The sequence below is a fragment of the Semicossyphus pulcher genome, unplaced genomic scaffold (assembly GCF_022749685.1).
Source record: "Semicossyphus pulcher isolate SPU_LCO1_2020_fin unplaced genomic scaffold, fSemPul1.0.p SCAF_21, whole genome shotgun sequence".
In the NCBI taxonomy this organism is placed as follows: domain Eukaryota; kingdom Metazoa; phylum Chordata; class Actinopteri; order Labriformes; family Labridae; genus Semicossyphus; species Semicossyphus pulcher.
The window spans coordinates 12,771,590-12,790,757 of NW_027211695.1; the positions used below are offsets into that span (position 1 = coordinate 12,771,590).

The 19,168-nt window shown below is 41.7% G+C and overlaps 1 protein-coding gene across 1 annotated transcript; it reads right to left on the minus strand.

Annotated features, from left to right (window-relative positions):
* Positions 1-1,126: 1,126 nt before the first annotated feature.
* On the minus strand, positions 1,127-18,260 carry LOC138600812 (GRB2-associated-binding protein 1-like). The gene is made up of 13 exons (XM_069672326.1): positions 17,896-18,260; positions 11,171-11,299; positions 10,611-10,776; positions 9,713-9,887; positions 8,706-9,328; positions 6,760-6,842; positions 6,568-6,677; positions 6,186-6,481; positions 4,882-4,953; positions 4,300-4,396; positions 2,717-2,849; positions 2,399-2,533; positions 1,127-2,094 (listed from the first exon to the last, which is right to left on the minus strand). The coding sequence occupies exons 1-13, from the start codon at positions 17,968-17,970 to the stop codon at positions 1,909-1,911; spliced, it is 2,280 nt and encodes a 759-aa protein (XP_069528427.1). The 5' UTR covers positions 17,971-18,260; the 3' UTR covers positions 1,127-1,908.
* Between the last annotated feature and the right edge of the window lie 908 nt (positions 18,261-19,168).

Below are 19,168 nucleotides of genomic sequence, written 5' to 3' on the forward strand. Positions count from 1 at the left end.
TGTGTTCATTCGCCCGCGCCATGCAAGAAATATTAATTCTCTGAAGTCCAGAGATGGATGTGTGGAAAGTGACCGCTCAGCAGATGATCAGAGGGAACAGGTGACAAACAACTTTAAAGCTCCTGTGGACAATTATGAACTGGTTATAATGGAGCCTCAATGACCTACAAAAGCAAACAAGACCAGATTGAGTCTTTGTTAATATTTATTTTTATTCTTTTATACTTTAAACTGTTTTTGCTCTTTAATGGACGTTTCTGGAAAATAAACGTAAATCGATGTGATTTTAAGTTTACAGACAGAAACAAACTCGACGCTCAGATGAAGACAAACAGTCTAAAGTTTTGCGATGAGTCCAGTGTGACAAAGACGTCCTCACAGAGGGACGAATCAGACTCCACGCGTCCTCACTCAGGACTGATGACTCGGGCTGGTACACCTGAAGTGAAAACAGACTATGGTGTGAGCCTTCGCAGATGCCAACTTGATGTGACTGGTAAGACGACTCAGAAGAACTCTTTAACATAATCAATGAACAGTGCGGCTTTGACCGAAACACAACATAGTTAGCATGCTAACATTTGATAGTTAGCACTTGGTTCCAAACAGACTGGACCAAAGTGGTGAGTTCAGCTACAGAACTCACCATGTCGGATCCTCTCCAGAGTTTAGTGGGTTCTTATCTGGTCCAAGCTGCAACTTTCCACCAAGTGTCATTAAAACCAGGACAGTATTTGTTCTGTTATCCTGCCGACCATCAGACAAAAGCACAGATGACTTCACCACAGATAACATACTGTTTTTAATGTGTTCAGACTTGTAATAAATACCTATTTATTCATACTGCGTGTAAGACTTTTATTTTGAAACATCTCTAAGAGTTCATCAAAAACAAAGACATTAATAATAAACTTTATTAACAAGAGACAAACTGCTTCACAGGCCACATTGAAGACCAGAGAAGAAGTTCATGTGTTTTTATAACGATGTTTAACATTTGATTCACTGATCAAAGAGAGATTACAAAAAGATTAAAGTATTTACAGACATATAAACACATTTAAACAATATTTGGTGTCACAGGAAAATGAATAAAGACACTCGGAGCCCAGAGAGTGATGTGAAGTGTTTATTCATTTATTCACTGACTCTGTCACAGAAATCACAGAATGATTCAGCAGAAACGTTACATCCATCATTTGATTAGACACGATCATTCACCTCTCACGGAGCGGCTGGGACGATTACATGAGATCATTATCACTTCATTCTGAGTCTTTAACGTCTTTTTACTGATTTCAGCAGGAAAAGTTCTCAGAATAAAAGAACGAGAACGTTCAGGTTCTTTGTTTGCTGTTGTAAGAACCTGATCGGTCTGAGAGAGGAGCTATTTCTGAAGCTGGTGTTTTAATTTAAGAAATAAGAGTTTCATTCCAGAAGAACAAATGACGACAGACTTAAGCTAATTAGTTGAATTATCAAAGTGTTATCTCCGCCTGTTGTCCACCAGGAAGTGACGAATTCAAGCTGAACAGATGCTTCATGTTCATCACCCTATAGAGAAATGTCCATAGACTGTATTAAAAGATGGCCGACATGACAGCTCCCAAACCTCTCTATCGCCCCCTGCTGACTGGCTGCAGTACAGCTCATAAAGCCCGCCCCCTCCATGTTAACAGATGGGACATGAGTCAAACTATAAAATCAATTGTTTAAGCTTCACTTTTGTGCAACGAGAGGAGGTGGAGACGCGTCGGCCATATTTATGCACAGCCATTCACACTGAAAGAAAACTCCACATTTAAACATCCTCTACGAGACAAAGGATGTAAAGAATTCATCACCTTCTATTTTTGTCCTCTAACAGTTTAAAAGCTTCCTAACTGCTCTTCTGTGTTTGTGCGTTTCCTAGCATTTCTCTTTCTCGGTGGACATCCTCCCATCATGCCATGCTTCTCTGGTGTTCCTCAGGGCCTTGGTCCTCTTGGGGTCCACCACCACGTAGTCCACACGTGTACGCTGGCCACGCGCACGCTCCTCGCCTGCTCCGGCCAGCTCGCCGTCGCCGCTCTCACCGTCTGCCGGGCTGCGTTTCTGTTTCCACACACACACACACACACACACAGAGAAAAGTGTCAATCACCTGCTTCTGTCGGTTGATGGATGCAGGCAGAACTGTGATGCAGCCCAAGACAGAGCAGTTAAATGCAAAAAAAAGTCTAATGCATCAAATATACTGACGAAAAGAGGAAGCAAAACATTATTTATGTAACTCTTAAACACATCAAGAAAGTGTTGACTTGGCTCCCTCTAGTGGTGAAAAATCCTACCCGTCAAACGTGATGTCTATGTTTACTTTTATTTTGAAAGGACACAGGGAAAGAGAGAGCAGTGTTACCTGTCTTGCTGTTGTCGATCGCCCAGTGTGGAGGTCCAGGTCCAGGTACTCCACCTGTTTGTGGCCTCTCGCTCGCCAAAGCATGGGGCTGCTGACTCCGCCCTCCGACGCACGGTGCAGCATGAGCCTCAGAGACTGAACACACACACACACACACACACACATAAAGTTTAGTGACACAGAAGAGAAAGAAAATGGAGGAGGAAAGAAGGGAAGTAACGATGGAAGGATGTTAAAAGGAAGGAGAGACATTAAACGCAGCACGGATAGAAGCAAAAAAGGAAGAGAGTAGCAAAGGAAGGAAGAAAGGTGTTTTACCGGCTCCCCAGTGCTGAAACTGAGGCTGGAGGTCGACGTCATCGCTACGTAGCTGTCGTCCGGGTCGTCAGAGTCGGAGGAGGGGGAGGAGCTTTGAGCAGAGTTTGGTCTGACCGAGCGACGAGTGGATGGACTGACACACAAAAACACACACAATTAAACGTTTCAGTCGTTTTTAGTCAAGAATCCAAACGTTCTGCTTTTCCCTAATGAGGATTCAAGGATCCCAGGATTTGAGGACGTTTTATCGTCATTCCAGAAACAGAAAAAAGAGAACGAAACCACATATTCAGGTCCCGGTTAAAAAGAGAGCAATAACAGAGAATTAATAAAAACAATAATAAAACTACTGACTCTGATGTATACGAGGGAGAGGGAGGCCATTGTAAAAGAACAACAACAAAAAAATAAGAAAGCAAAATTTCTGAGGTTAAAGTTGTAAATTTGCCAGAAAACCCTCAAAAATTCCGGGATTTAAGTGGAAAATTTGCCCCCCAAAAATTTTGAAGTTAAAGCCGTTTAAAATTTAAAATTCTGACATTATAAACTTGCGAAAAAAACCCAGCTAGTAGTAAAATCGTGTTCATAGGAACCTTTTTGAGCCTCGACTCCCCCAAAAAGTAGATTGTGGTTCGCGGCCCCCTCCCTCTCAGTTCACCCGTGTCTCTTCTCTGCCCTGTTGGCTCTGCTGCTCACACAGGCGTGCATGGCACGGAGCTCGGAGCATATTTAGTTTTCTCTGCACACAAGAAGCAGACTTCATACAGGAGAAAGACTGAGCGACCCTCTGCTGCAGAAACACACGTTTGCCCCAGTTGTTACCCTCACACATGCAAGTTACACTACGACCTCATGAGGGATACTAGAAGGAAAAAAACCTGCATTACACACAGAACATAAACTAAATACTTTAAATCGATTTGGCTTTGATAAAAGTTTTATTCACAAAAATTTGCCTTTTTTTGGGGCCAAATTTACGAATTGGAAAAAATTGGAATTTTTGAATTTTCTTTGGAAAATTACTCCGCTACTCCGGCTTTGTTTTGAGAGTATAAAAAAAGAGAACTTCTGCATTTTCTTGTTTTTAATTCTGCTTTTTTTAATCGTCTTAACAGTTTACTGCAGTGACTTTAATATTTAAGGTTTTGGCTTCTTGGAAAATCATGATTAGACTCTTTTTTTAACTGTTTTGACAAAAGTAAATTAATCTATCAAGAGAATAACATGCAGGTTTAATAAGCGTTAAAATAATACAAGTTAAAGTTATTGATAATTAATAGTTTAGAGAGGAAACAATAACTGTAATAACAGCCCTAATATGTTTAATACAGTGTCTTTACTAAAATAGCTGTTAGAATAATATGAGTTAAATCAATCCATCAATGAGCACTTATCTACTTGTACTTTTACCCCCTTGCAGTGCTCCCTCAGCACCACAAGGGGGCAGCAGAGTGCAGCACAGCTCCCTGTAACCTCTCTCTCTGCCTGTGCAGTGACATTAAATATTGACGTGTCAGGTAGTTTTCTGTTGACGCAGCAAATAAAACATGAAGCCGCCGCTCCTTTATCACACACACACTTACTCTCTTGTGAAGGTGCGAGTGACAGGCGAGCGCACAGGGGGCGGGACTTCCTGCCAGTCCTGCTGCACTGCAGGGATGTCAAGAGGAGCTGGCTTCACTGGGGAAAAGAGAAAGGAATTTCAATAAAGCAGCAGTTTGAGTGTTACACAAACAGCTCCCTCACTGTGAACCTTTATTAATATTCAATGTGAACATTTCTATAAGCTACAACTCTATATATACGGAGCTCGAGCGTGTAGCTGTCATGACTTTGTTCTGCAGCCTTGTCGAGCAAAGTGGAAGCAGGTAAATAATTAAAACTAAAAGAGGCTAAAGGGACGAGAGCAGTGAGAGACATAGAGGGCGAATATGGAGACAAACATCGACTATTTGAGGAACAGAAACCTCACGCTTGCAGATATTTCATGAGAGGCTTGTGGTTTGGACAGTCGGACAGAAACAAGTCCACAAACAGGATTTATTCTGTGGTATCACACGCACATTTCTCCTTATGGTTTATAACGATCTCTATCAGGGGACAGCGTTTTCTCAGTGGCTCCATCTGCTGATTAAGACTCACAGACGTCTGTGTTCAGTTCGTACCTCTTGTTTTGTGTTTGGGCTTTCCAGCAGCCTGACCGTCCGTCCTCTCCGCAGGCTGACCGGCAGAAACTCCTGCAGCGACACACAACACCAGAAAGACCAGAAAGCATCAACCAGGAGTTTGTACTGAACGTGTACAAAAGAATGAAGAAGACAACAGTTTCTTGATTTAAATTAATTGAAATAAAGGTTTAGAATCAGAGCAAAGCTGTAGCATGAATAAACACATAACTCCCCCTCTCAGAGCTCGAATAAAGTTAGTCAGTTAAAAAGGCAAGCTTATAAAAATGAGTCTAAAAAACAGAAAAAGTGTCCGCGGAGCGAATACAAACACCCCTTTCCCACTAAAATTAACGCGTTGATGCAGGTTTTTCAGGAAGACCTGCTTTTAGATGCCGATTGTCTCTTTTCCCATTGCCAGTGAATCCTCCTGTCTCTTTTCTGCTGCGCCACCGTCTGACCTCACAAACGCGCCAGAGACAGGGTTAGTAAACAGTGAAGATGTTACGGTCTTTATTGTATCTATTACTCATTCAGTCTGTTTATCAAACTTGGCGCCGACATATGTGGAACGATGTTCGAGCACTGCTCGGACGGAGAAGGGCGGAATTTGTAGCCGAGATGACAAAGAGTCGCAGAAGTTACCGACGGAGCGTAGCATCATGCCGGAAAGGGGGCGGAGATTAGCGTGTCGACACAGGTTTTGTGTTCCCATCAATGCCGATCGGAGCCGAGGCGATAATTACCCGGGTCTACTGCAGAGTCACTTGACCCGGGTCTGAATGCCGATTGTAACCTTTCACACTAAGCAAAGAAGCAGAGTGTAAGCGGGTTCTTTGACCAGTGGGAAAGCGGCTTTAAAGTGGAAGACTGTTTCAGAGCTGAGGTGCCATTACAGAAAAAGCTTGATCACCTTTTGACCCCTTCAAAGTGGTATCATTAAAATTCCTACTGTTAACATGCACGATGTAGATTTTATTTTCTGTGCAAACCAGAATAACAAAAAAAAAAAATTTGTTAACTGATTGATTCCTTATTTGGGTTTGTTTTGAAACACTTGTTACACATTATAGCCTAGAATTGTGGGAAAAAATAGTAATAAAAATGTTCATATCAATGAAATTTGATGACAAATGTGCATTCAGTTGTTGACTTCAATTTAGAAAACTTTGCACATTTTCCTCGCGCAGATTTTTCAGCATATTTTTGAATGAAATAGACCTCTGTTTGACAGAAACAAAAAGGTTGACCAAGAGACAGTTCCAGATCTGAAGCAGCACTTGGGGAATTTAACGCAGCCTCACCTCTGAGCTGTGGTTTCAGGTTGCGGTGAATCGGCGGAGGCATGGCTTCCACCTTCACTCCTCTGCCAGTGTTTACTGTATTCCTCCGGAGGGGCGGGGTGTGGGGAGCGAGGGTAGTCAGGGGGGAGTTACGAAAACCCATGTGGGCAGGTGGGGGAACCTGCCTCCCAAGGGACGCCGGGTCACCTGTGGCAGGGGTGGGATGAATGGGGAGGGAAGGCGCGATGGGCGTCATGGGCACGTAGTTGGTATCCTGGAGGTGGACGGAGGAGTCGGAAGGAGGAGGAAAAGGAACCCTGAAAATAAAAAAGGATTTAGAAAGGCCTTATCGTTTTGAATCCTTTCAAAATAAATCATTAAATTAACACAGCATGTGACTAACCGTGGTGCAACAGGAGGCTCGGTGGTAGCGGCGCTCATAGGAACATAGTTTTCATCCACATCGTCGTCCTCGGAGCAAACGCTACCCAGAGGTACCATGCCTTTATTAAACTGAAAGAAAGAGGCTTTTATTTTGAAATGACGCACAGAATGAGATGAAAAACATGAAAATACTTTAATTGTTTTAACTTACAAAGTAGTTGTTGAAGCTCTCACTGAACTCGAACATGCTCGCTCTGTCGGACAACGACCGAGGGATGTAGAAGGAGTCGCAACCTGAAACACAGAGGAGATACTTGATACGCTTGTCTGTGCAAAACGTACACGGCTGGAGCCAGGAAGTTAGCTTAGCTTAGCATAAAGGCTGGAAATATCAGTGCCATGCAAGAGTTCCAACAATGAATCTGAAACCTTCCTGACGCAGCATTTGTGCAGCAAAGCATCATGTCCTTATTACATTCTTTGCAATGCTGTGTCTCCATTATATAAGGAACATTAGCGAATTGCCTGTTTTTGTGCAACGTCAATTTCTCCCAACCAGGCTGGAAGCAGAGATTTGGCTTAAAACACTCCTCGTGCTCTTAAGGTGCAAAGTGTGTTTCAAGTCTTCTAAATGCAACCAAGCAAATTATGTCCCTAACAGGCACACGTTGTCTGAGCTGTAAGGACATAATCCTGCCAGTCCTGCACAATAAAGCCGTTTAAAAACATGAGTGCTCGGATCTCCTCTGACGTACGAGGCCTAAAACTCTCTGCAGGCTAACAGTGACGGCGCGGTTTCCTGGAGGGATTTCACAGCCATTGTAAATTTATACTGAAGTGGGGCCAACGTCCATCTCTGTTGAGTTATTTCAGAAAGAACTGATTTACATAACAGGTACCAAAAAGGCTGGGGCAGCCACGCCAGACAGGAAGTTAGCATCTGTTTGTGCCTCTTGTATATTTAGCATCTTAAATTTGAGAGTTTTAAGGGTATACTATCCTAAAACAGCATTATATTATGTGTTAAATATCATACAATGATGGTATAAACTATACCTCTTTACTTGTAAGGCTACCATCTTTTGTTAGGGTCAAGAGTGTAGCTTCAAAAGACTTTAGCAGAGGGAACCAGCTAGCTAGCCACACTCCAAACGTAACAAAATCTACCTAGCAGCTCTAAAGCTAACAAATTAACAAGGACAGAATACTTGATTGTTTAAATTGTTTAAGTCACTTCACTTTCATTTTTAAGTATATCTTTTAACCGGATAAAGGAATTTAGTCAGCTTGTGAGCTAAAGTTAGCGGCAGCTTGGCTAGCAGCCCCTCCAGCATTTTTAACAGCTTTATTCAGTGCTTTTTACTGGTTTTAATTACCAGGTCTGTTTGTTTTGGAGAAGAGGAGACCTCTGCTAATAACTTAAATCCATTCAACTCTTCAACGATGGGTACTGAAGTAATCCTCACCTAAAAACTAGCTAATCAGCAGCTTGGTTTGCAGGCCTCAAAGCCCCACAAGGAGCTGATTTTTCACTGCTTAATTCAGTGTTTTTACTGGTTCTGACCTGCTAATAATTCAACCTCTTTAACAATAAACACTGAAGGAACCTAACCTAAAAACTAGCTAAGCTTCAGGCTCGCAGACCCCAAATAACTAAAAGGAGCTTCAGAAAACACTAAAAAAAAACTTGTGAACAATAAACACTGAAGTAGTCCTGACTCCACAAACTAGCTAAGCAGCGACAAAATAGTTAGCAGCAGCTCAGCTAGCAGTCCCCTCCTGACGTCCTGTAGCCACCGAAAAGCTTTGGAGAAATACAGATTTTTAACGTTAAACTGCTTAAATTTACATTTTTAGAGGTTGTAATTACTGATTTTGTGTGTTTGGGAGACTATAAGTCTTCTAGCTAGTGGTAAAAACTTTGTTAAAGGCTGCAGGGTTGCTGTTGCTCCTGAATCGCTCTACAGTGATGCAGCTAAAAAACAAAAGGGCAGATTTTCGACCAGGAAGATCAGGGGCTTCTGGACAGATCATTTGAGTCCTGCTGGGTGGGGAAACACTATAATTAACACATTATATCTTGTTTTTACATACAAAATCTAAAGTGTAAAAATGACAAACTGGGGATCATATCAGGACAGTCTGTTCTCTTCATACCTGTCAGCGTGCGTCCTGGTATAGTCACAGAGTCCACACATCCGTCCCTCCGCTCTGACTCTGAGGTGGATCTTGGAAGCGTACCCAAAGATGAGATCTCCCCCTGGGCTGCGCTGTTCGGAGGCTTTGGTGGGCGTGGAGGAGGAGTCGGGGTGGAGCTGTGGAGCTCTGACTGGGTTAGTGAGTCCACACTGGGGGTGGAGGATGGGCGGCGAGGGGGGCGTTGTAACGGGGTGGATGCTGCACGAGGGACCTGGTAACCGCTGGTGGTGTAGGAGTGAATATGCGTGGCGGAGTTTACATCATCAGGTATCGCTACAGGTCGCAGGTGGATGTCGAGGGAGTGCTTCCTCGGATGAGGAGACGGGTGACAACGAAGTCTGTCGGCTCGTTTCTGGAGGTCAGAGGTCATGCTGGCATCTAGAGACTGGCTGAAAGGGCCCGTCATGGTGGCGGCTTTCCAAGGAGCCGTCCTGGAGCCGGAGGAAGAAGGAAGCGGGACGCCGTTGGGAAGGAGGGAAGGAGAGGAGGACGAGGATGAGGAGGAGGAAGTGGCGGAGGCAGGAGGGTAGAGGTTGTCGTTGTAGTCGGTTTCAAGGGAGGTGGAGGAACCTAAAGGAGGCCTGGGGATGAAGAGGTACCAAAATTAATCAGGTAAATCAGGATTTAAAGGGACGTTTCACTGAAATATAATTAAATCTTTACAGGTGAAGAGAGAAATAGGTGTCAACCCGTGGGTGTGATCCAGACCAGAATAAACCTCTAATCCTCGATCTTAGATTCAACATGTCTGAACCTGCAAGTCTGACTGAGAGTCTAGATTCATCTTCAGCTGTCGAATTTGTGTTTTTATATATCCTTATTTTATTTAACATTACAAGATATAATTCTAGTTACTTTTCTGATGTTTTATTATTTGTTTGTCTTGTTTTAGTAGCTTCTCCACAAGACACTGGAGGTCATGAATGAACTGTTTCCTGTATCGAGCTGCACATTTGTGTGTTTACCTGATGTGACTCTGGCAGTGTGATAACCACAGGTAGTCTTCTTCTGCGTTGCCGCCAGGCTCCATGTTGCGCACACTCACCGGGTCGTAGGGGGGCGGGACTGACCCTGTTACCATGGTGATGTTGGTGGTGCCTCTGGTGGAAGACGAAACGGACACAGATGGTCTGTCTGGAACTGCAGGAAAAAAAATTAAACGAAGATTATGTCACTCGTTGCATGAATTAAAACAGAAGATAAACTGTTCCAAATCCATGTCTCCTTGCAGGGCATTATGGGTATTGTAGTTTTGGCAGGTTAGCAGAGATAACTAAATGAATATGTTAGTCTTAGTAGAATTGAAAATAAAGTTTTGTGTCTCCAGAAGGAACTACAAAGTCGGCCTCAAGTGATGTCACACGAGTCAGCAACAGTTTGAAAACTACAGGTTTGAACAAAAAATAAAAAAACGGACAGGATGATTTTTTCTCTGGACCACCCCTCTTCATGCTTTAGGCTACCTACTCAATTAGCTGCTACTAGCAAGACACACCAGCATCTCTGACTGAGCTGTCAGCAGTTGAGTTGCATTGTGGGTAATGTAGGTGCTAGGTTCTGACAAGAAAGAATAAAGAAAAGAATATTTCTGGTTCTGTTGTATCGATTTTGATACTGAAAACAAGGTGCACTTATACAATTTAATGCAACACAGTACTTCTTTTCAATCTAGAAGCAAAGCGAATAAAAAACACCATATTTTATGATATTCTTAAATATTTCACCACATTCACAATCCTGAGAAAATGTTTTTCCTGCATGTTCGCTCTCCTCCCACTGATTTTCACACTGACTCAGCCACAACCCACACATCCAATTCAAATGCAGAACACGAAAGGTGAGAGGAACATTCGGCTGCCTCACCGTCATCTGTCGGGTTGAAGCCGCAGAGCAGGCAGATGGAGGACACCCAGCGGTTCATGTCCTCTTCAGACTCGGCCACCAGGTACCAGATCCTCTCCTCCGTCCTCAGGTCGAACACGAAGCTGCTCTCCAGCTCCTTCTTTGTGAACGACAGGCCAGCGTCCACCTGAACGGATTCAGACGCAGACAGATAAATGGCTGCTGGAGCATTCAGTTAGCATTAAAGGGCCAGTTCGCCGATTTTCAACCTCAGTCCTATCATGCCATTATGGGGAGCTAATGCCATTATGGTAGAAAGAAAATGCAATTTGGCTCTGTGCCTTTGGAGGGCGCTATCCGCTTCTCCAATGGGCCCTGGAAAACCTCCGCCAGACGACGTTAAACGCGTCATCTGGCGGAGGCCAGGGAGCTTGCTAAACTACACTTCCTCAATCTAAGACGCCCGCCTCCGATGTCATGTGACAGTGGCTTTTTCCAGGTGCCGATTGCTCCTTTAAAGGCTAAACGTCCTGCAATTGAGTACGCTGTGTTACTGACAACTTGACAACCTGTCTGTTTACCTGTTCACACAGGTTCAGGTTGATGGTCCTTATTGGTCGGCGGGACTGCTGGTTCTTGTAGTACTGCAGGACATCTGGCTCCCCGCTCAGTCGACCGCTTCGCAACACGAACCAACGCCTCTTCCACGCCTGGAGACAGAGAGAGACACTTCTTATTATCAAATGGAATAAAGTATTTAACTAAGTTGTCTTTTATTCCTTGTTGACTTGGAATTAAACATCAGCTGTGCATGAAAACCCCCAGCGTGAATGTTGAAAACCTTAAAAAACAATCATATGAGATCAAACAAACAAAAGTTTTGGTAGATTAAGTAAATTTTGAACTTTGAGAGGTGTCTCTGTCCTATGTCAAGAGTTTTACACTCTAGTGCACATGAATGTTAACTAAACACACACACACACACACACACACACACACACACACACAGAGGGAATTTGCTAAATGTTTGACACTCCTCTCAGGTTGTTGCCATTAACGCTAAACATTATGGGAAGGGGGAAGGGTCCATCTCCCATGAGCCATCTACGGGATGACACCTCATGTTTCGTACATGACTCACCATCTGTGTGCTTGTGTGTGCTCGGTAAGTGTTAATGTGTAGATAGTGTGTGTAAAAGTCACGTCATGATTATTTAAAGGTGTGAGGCAGAGCGTGAAGAATGATTTTAATTCACAAAGTGCAAAGATGGGGATTCAAGCAAAGGAGGGAGCTTTGTTTTTGCAGTCTGCACGTGTCTGTGTGAGTTCCCAACAGTGCAAAAAAAACAAACAAATCTATCCCTTGTGATCCCTGTTTCATTGTGTTTCTCAACAAAACCAACGTGATTCCAAAGGCATGCCCAAGTGTGCGTGTGATCAAAGTGCACAGCAATTAAATACTGTCGAGCATGTTTCCCCCCCACCCCCAAACACGTACAGGAAGAGGAAATAGCTGGACAGGAAATGCCAGTAAGAGATCACAATGGATGTGTTTTCTGTCTGTCCCCCTCGCTGTCTTGCCCTGTCGTCTTCAGTGGGTGGCAGCAACTATGGTAAAGATGTTATTTCTATTACATCTGATTAAAAGGCACAGATGCTAAAGATTGTTTTAACCAAACAATAACAAGTGACATTTCAACAGGAAAACAATTCAATTACAAAGGGCATATAATCTAAAATGCTAGTTACTAAATGTATGATGCAAGCATAATTAATGAACGGCCATAATTTGAATAGAATTCTAATGTGGTACAAGCAGAGTCATCTTGCCTTACTGTAGTAAACAGGAATATTCAACTGTGTAGCTATTAGCAACTATAGCTAATGTTAGCATGAGGCACACAGCACATGATAGATGCTTACTCTCAGCCCACAATGCAGATTGTTTATACTAATTGTTTTTTTTCACTGAATTAATGTAGCTGCATGGCCGAAATGAACTTTCATTAGGTCACAGAGGCTTAATAAAAATGTAATTTCTATATTTGACTTACAATAATAGAAGATTACTACTATAAGAAACTCTTCCTTGGATGGCAGTTAGGAAAACCTATAAAAGTACTAACTTCAGTCTGTTTCATGACAAGTTAAAAAACTCCTCACTGTACTTTAAAAACGTTGGTCTAAATCAAATGTGTCTGTCCCCTTGATAATGACTGAACCGGTGAAAACTGGTGTTGCTTCAAGTGCATCGTCTTTGCTGGGGTCATTGTGCCTGTCTGCACCCAAGCTCCCAGGAGTTACACGAACATAAAAGAAGTAGGTACCCTTTCACTGTTTTTTAAATCCAAGTTTAAGCCATGTTGAACGATTAACAAGATGTGTAGAGGAACAAATAGCTGCTACAGCTACTGCTTGCCTGTAACAAAGTAGGCCAAGCTAATTATGTGAACACAGTTGAAGATAGAGAAATACATGTAAGTTAAATTAATTCGGCTAACAGAGGACAATACCGCCTTGACAGGGAATAATGTCAATGTGTGAAAGGTAATTGCGTTGGTGTGAGTGTTAAACACTTTAACAATTAGATGCAGTTTGTAAAAGTTGTGATGCTAATCGTTATTATCGCGTTAGCATGCTATTGCGCTAATTCCGATTAGCGCGTTAGCCGCGGTTAGGGCAGTAGCATGCTAGCGGCATAAGTGTTGTAGCAGTCCTTGTCACTGGTTAGTCGTTGTGGACTTAATGGTGTTTTTGTGTTGTTTGCTAAAAAACTACCTCTGATAAGTTTGTGAAATCTAGATATGACCTGTGAGGAGTAACTTGTGTGTACAGCTTCATTTAGCCCACCATGTTGGACTTAGGAAATCCATCCACTGCCTATCACCACTATGCCTCGCCTGTTCTCCACCTCTCCCCCGTTGCTTCAGGTAACATCCCAGGGGCTCGTGAGTACAAATTCACATTACACCTGTTTCGTTTCTTGGTAGCATGTTTCAATGTTTGTTTGCTTCCAAGCCATGGCACAGGCCTGCATTCAGGATGTGAAATCAAGTGACTTCTCACCTGCTACTGTGAAGCCACTCATTTAATCCAGTAAGGGCTATTGATAGCAAACTTTTCAAAATCAATATTACAAAGTAATTGGATAAAAATATGGAATATAACACCTTATACATCCCTGACTTTTCTTAAAAAATACTGTTAGATTTTAAGTGATTATGAAACTGATTTAACGTAATTCTGATGCCTCTGTCTGGTCTACAAGACCAAAACAGACCATTAGCTAAAAGATGACCATTTCTATTTATTAACTATATTCTATATAGTTACTTAATGCCACCGGGTTGGATTCTGTGGATGCGAAATACAGCATTAAGACTCAAAGAGCCTTTGTTGATATTTTCTCCAGCAAAGTTTCAGTGAGTATTTTTTTCCTTCTTTTGAAAATACTACACATGGTAGTTGCTAGTTCAGTGAGCTATATTATGGTTACATTTGATGTTTAGCTAGTTTAGTAAGTTACATTACATTAACACCTGCTTGTTGGCTAGTTTACTGAGTTATAAACAGTAAGCCCCTGCAGTTGGGTAGTGTAGTTGGTTGCATAACAGTTGGACCATACAGTTAGCTAGTTCAGTTAGTTTTAGAACAGTTACACCTAACAGTTAGCTAATTCAGTGAGTCAGATAATAGTTTAACGTGATAGCTAGCAAGTTCAGTTATTTAGGTAATGGTGGACCCTTGCAGTTTGCTAGTTTAGTTACAGAATAGTTACACCGACCGTAAGCTAGTTACCTGAATAATACAACAGTTACCAACAATAGTTAGCTAGCTCAGTTAGTTCCTGAGAGTTAACCCTGATGGTTACATAGTTCAGTTAGTTACACAACAGCCCAGGTGGCAGTTAGCTAGTTTAGTAAGTTAAGTGATGGTTACATCCGGCAGATAGCATGAATAGCTAGTTACTTGTCAGTAACACCTGGTAGTCTTCTTCTTAAGTAACCCCTGGCAGTTGGCTAATTCTGTTCGGAACATAACTCTGTTAGTAACATAACTTTTACATTTGTTAGCTACTTTAATTTGTTAGGTATAGTTACAGCTGGCAGTGAGCTAGTTGAGTTGGTCACATACAAGTTACATTTGCAGTTTAGTTGCATTTGCCAGTTAGATAGTTCAGTTAGCTATGTAATAGTTACACAAGGTAGTTAGCTTGGTTAGTTACTTACATAAGTTATACCTAAATGTTAGCCTGTTTAGATGTAACTAGTTGCATACCAGCATATCTGACAGTTAGCTAGTTCAGCTGGTCACATAAAAGCTACCCCTGGCAGCCTGCTAGTTTAATAAGTAACGTAACAATAATACCCGGTAGTTGCTAGTTCAGTTATCTATGCTACAGTTACACATGACAGTTAGCTAGCGTTAGTTTTGAAACAGTTACACCTAACAGTTAGGTAGTTTAGTAAGTTATAGAATTGTTACAACTGACAGTAAGCATGTTCAGGTTGGTGTAGTAGCTAAGCCTGACAGTTACCTAGGCCAGTTAGATGTGTAACAGTAACTTATAACAGTTGCACTCAGTTGTCAGCTATTTCAGGATGTTATGTGACAGTAACATCTGACAGTTAGCTAGTTCAGAAGTTAACAGTTTACAACCAGTTATGCATTAGTTAGCTAGTTCAGTAATAGTTCCACCTGGCAGTTAGCTATTTTAGTTAGAGCGTCAAAGTAACATTCTGCAGTTAGTAAGGTCTGTTATTTACTTAACATTTGCTCTGGATAGTTGCTAGTTCAGAATTCAGTAAGCTATGCTACAGTTGCGCATAACTGTTAGCAAGTTCAGTTAGTTACATAACTGTTACACCTGACTGTAAGCTACTTCAGTTTGTTAACCAGTTAAACTTGACAATTAGCTAGTTAAGTTATCTTTTAAACTTCACAGTAAACTAGTTTAGATAGTTAAGTAGCAGATGCCCCTGACAGTAAGCTAGCTGCTTAGAGCTGGGGGTTAACTTGTAACATTAGTTACACAACAGTTACACCTGGTAGTTAGCTAGTTCAGTTAGCTGTGTATCAGTTACACCTGGCAGTAAGCTGTTTTATTTAATTTTGTAACATTTACCTCTTCCAGTTTCTAAGCTAACATTTACATCTGACAGTAAGCTAGTTTAGTTAGATTGCAGGGACACCAGTGTGTTAGCTAGTTCAATTGGTTACATAATGATTACAACCTGGTGTTAATATTTAGACATAACTATGTACGTATAGCAAGAGTTAATCTGTCTTTATTTCATTTCAAGATAGAGAGACTTATTTTGCACTAAAATTGTATTTACTTTTTCTACAGTGAATTTCCTTATAATGTTAGTAGCCTGAATTTATTTTCTAATTTTATATCATTATTCAACTTTAGGCTGATTTGATTGCTGCTTGTCTTTAAGGTAAAATTACATTTGACACTTCATTTTACACAGTAAGCTGCCTGAAATTAACCAACTTAAAACATTAATTCCCCCAAAACAAATTCTCAAATCCCCCTCCACCTATTGTCTCTGATTTTACCTACTTTCACTTTGTTTCCTCTTTTGACCTCTGACCTCGACAGGAAGAGGGCACAATGGGTCTAAAATATCACTTCCTCCATCCTGTGTTCAAACCAAAATAACTACCAGAATTGAACAACAGATTGCCCACAAGTCATTTCCTCATTTAAGAAACTATTCCTCCTCGTACCATCACATTCGGTTCTCTAAACTGCAGACCTCAGAACAGTTTCAGTTTGATGGCATTTGCTGTAAACGCTGCATTAAATTGAAATGACATATTTCTACAGTTGCAATGGGTGTAGCATTTACCTGTGTTTTTATTTAAAATTGAGGAGCACAGTGAAATCAGTGACACATGAGCATCTCTCTTTCATTTACATATACAGCTTTCCTGACACTGTGTTCAACCTTATCTGTGTGTTTGCCTGTGATGTTTGTTTTTGCAATGACGGAGTACCAAATGTATCACTCCCCTTGGTTCTGTTCCAGTCCATGGGTGTGTGACCGTGTTTCCAAATCTTCTAAATCTTCAGGGACGCCCCCTCCTACAACCAGGCCCAGCTGAGAGTGATTAGTTTATTACATAACACACACACAGCTTTCGACAGAACAGGGAGGGTATGATGAGGTACACTCTGGCCCGATACTTAATATGAACATTTGAGCACAGCCTGGTGCAGCCATTATATGGTGCTCCGTGTGAGTGTGTGTTGACAGTAGACACACAGCTGTGAGGACAGTGTGTGTGTGTACACAGTAGGTTGTATATACCATCATGGCTGGAAGTATACACATTTTGAACAATGGGCTCTTTTTTGGGGCCCTGTTTTCTTTCTTACCCCGTCTGTCTATCTGACTGTGTTTGTCAAAGAAAGTTCTTTCTTTTTCTGTTTAAACAATAACTTCTCTTCTGCCAAATTAACTCCTTCTTCACCCTTGGTGTTCCATTCACACACACTGAATGGAAAGTGATAAGGGAGCGGGAAGAAATAGTTAATATTTTTAAGAAATACAGATGTAGAGGTCTACGAACAAAAGGGCCAACGTTTTCTTTGGAAAGAAAGATTAGGGGAAAGTATGGAGAGGAGAGATGAGATTAGCTCAACTCACTGGCAAGGCATGCCAGATATGCAGTGTGTGTGTGCGTGAATAAATGCCTAAGCTGCTTCTTTACTGGAAAGCATGCTGTGCTGCTGTTTGAGAAAAAGCCTCGCGCTGATTTGAATTGCTTGCGGATTTATTCGATTTTGGTGTATGGCAACTTTTTATTCAAAATATCTATTTATGTATCTGAAATTTTTAGTTTAGTCTAACTCACTTATTAGAGCAAGTCTCTGTTGTCCATTCCAGGCACATTGCCAGGTTGTTGGTTTTCAGATTTGAACCTACAGTTTTCGGGTGTCTCTAAAACTATCGAGGTGGATTGGCAGGCAGCTGTTTTCTGCTGAATGTTTTATATGTTGACTCTGCAACTTTAGGTAATGCCTGTGTAAACAGTGATGAAGCTGAAAGCTAATCTTCAGGCTTAATTAAACACTCCTCAGAAGTTTTTGTGCACTGTCGGTGCACTGTAAAGATCGAGATAACTGTAGCAACTGATGTGTGCTTGAGCAAAGCACAGACACCATAAAAGCCTAAACACACAGCAGACATGCAAGTATTTAGAAATGTGCTTATTTTGATATCATGTAAGTCTTTTTTTTGTGCTTCAGTTAAACTTATTCTCAGCAATTTTTTATTTAAATAGAAGTACTCACATAACGCCGTAGTTTCTTCTCTGGTGGTGACTTTCGAAGCCAGCCTTCACACACCACCTCTTCTGCTCCGCTCATCCTGATGCCAACAAAACCGGCTCCAACACAGCTTCCAATCAATCAACTGGGTTTCCAATCAGTTGATCAGGCATCCAATCTGGTGTCAGTGTTGACAAACTTCAAGTCAATAAGAGTTCCCAGCAATCAATCAGACTCAACTAATCAAGTGTGAGGTTGGTAAATTGGGCAGCAAAATCATCAATGCTTCCAATCCTCTTAACAATCCGATAACCTTCAAATCAGTATATCAGACTCACAGTTTGTCAACTAAACTAAAAATCCTTTGAGAAATTATTTGAAGAAGCCTCCAGTCAATCGGTGAACTTATTCTGTGATGAATTAACTCAGGTCTGTTTGTTCAGCTTCGGTCTTTACAGGAAGGAGCAGCTACTCTGTCTACAACTGAGTCACACCCCCTTCTGAGAGGCTTTCTACTTCCCAGCAGACTGCCTCTTCCCACATTCCCTTCCTTCCTCTCTCTCTCTCTCTCTGGCCGTGCAACAACCGAAAACAATGCCTTCGCTCGGACATTCCTTCTCTCCTCTCCTCCCACTTTTCCATCCACCTCCTTCTCCTCACTCCTCCCCTTCTGCTGTTGCTAAGTATAACAGGAAACCCCCCCTGTTTATATGTGTGTACGTCTGTGTGAGAGAGACAGTTTTCTCATGCTCAAAAAGACTCGCTGTTCTTCAGAAAAGGTTTGATCTTTGCTTCAAAATAAAAAATTATAATTTTCTGTTGTTACATGAAAAAAACAATGACTCACATATTGCACATAGAAAGTGAATAGATTACATAGTTATTAAACAGCACAAGAAATACGCTCTTGTTTAGTCTCCTTGTATTAAAAAAAAAAGCAGATGGCAAAATACACTTTTAAAGCTAATTGTGTCAAATTATCTCTTATAACCTTTCTTTATCTTAGCTTGTGGAACATGAGCCAAAAGAGCACTAGTCAAGGTGGATGCTTAAATATCAGGCCTCAAAACCTTGTTTATTCTCCCCCTCTGCCTCAGCAGCCATTCAATGGTTTGTTGTTATTTACTGACCATCAACAACTAATGTAAATCATTCACACCCTTATTAATACCTTTCTTATCAATAGACAATGATTTTAAGGTGTTTTTTTTACCTTGACAAGTGACATGTTTCGATGTCACGATCACGCCCGCTGCTGTCCGATCGTTTCATGAGAACAGCATCCCAGGTGTGGGAC

Excerpts from the sequence above, each read along its gene's own strand:
- LOC138600812 (XM_069672326.1), bottom strand. The coding sequence starts at position 17,970 with ATGAGCGGAGCAGAAGAGGTGGTGTGTGAAGGCTGGCTTCGAAAGTCA. Across the intron at positions 11,300-17,895 it reads AGAAGAAACTACGGCGTTAT|GCGTGGAAGAGGCGTTGGTT; the intron begins GTGAGTACTTCT and ends CTCTGTCTCCAG. Across the intron at positions 2,534-2,716 it reads GTTTCAGCACTGGGGAGCCG|TCTCTGAGGCTCATGCTGCA; the intron begins GTAAAACACCTT and ends GTGTGTGTTCAG.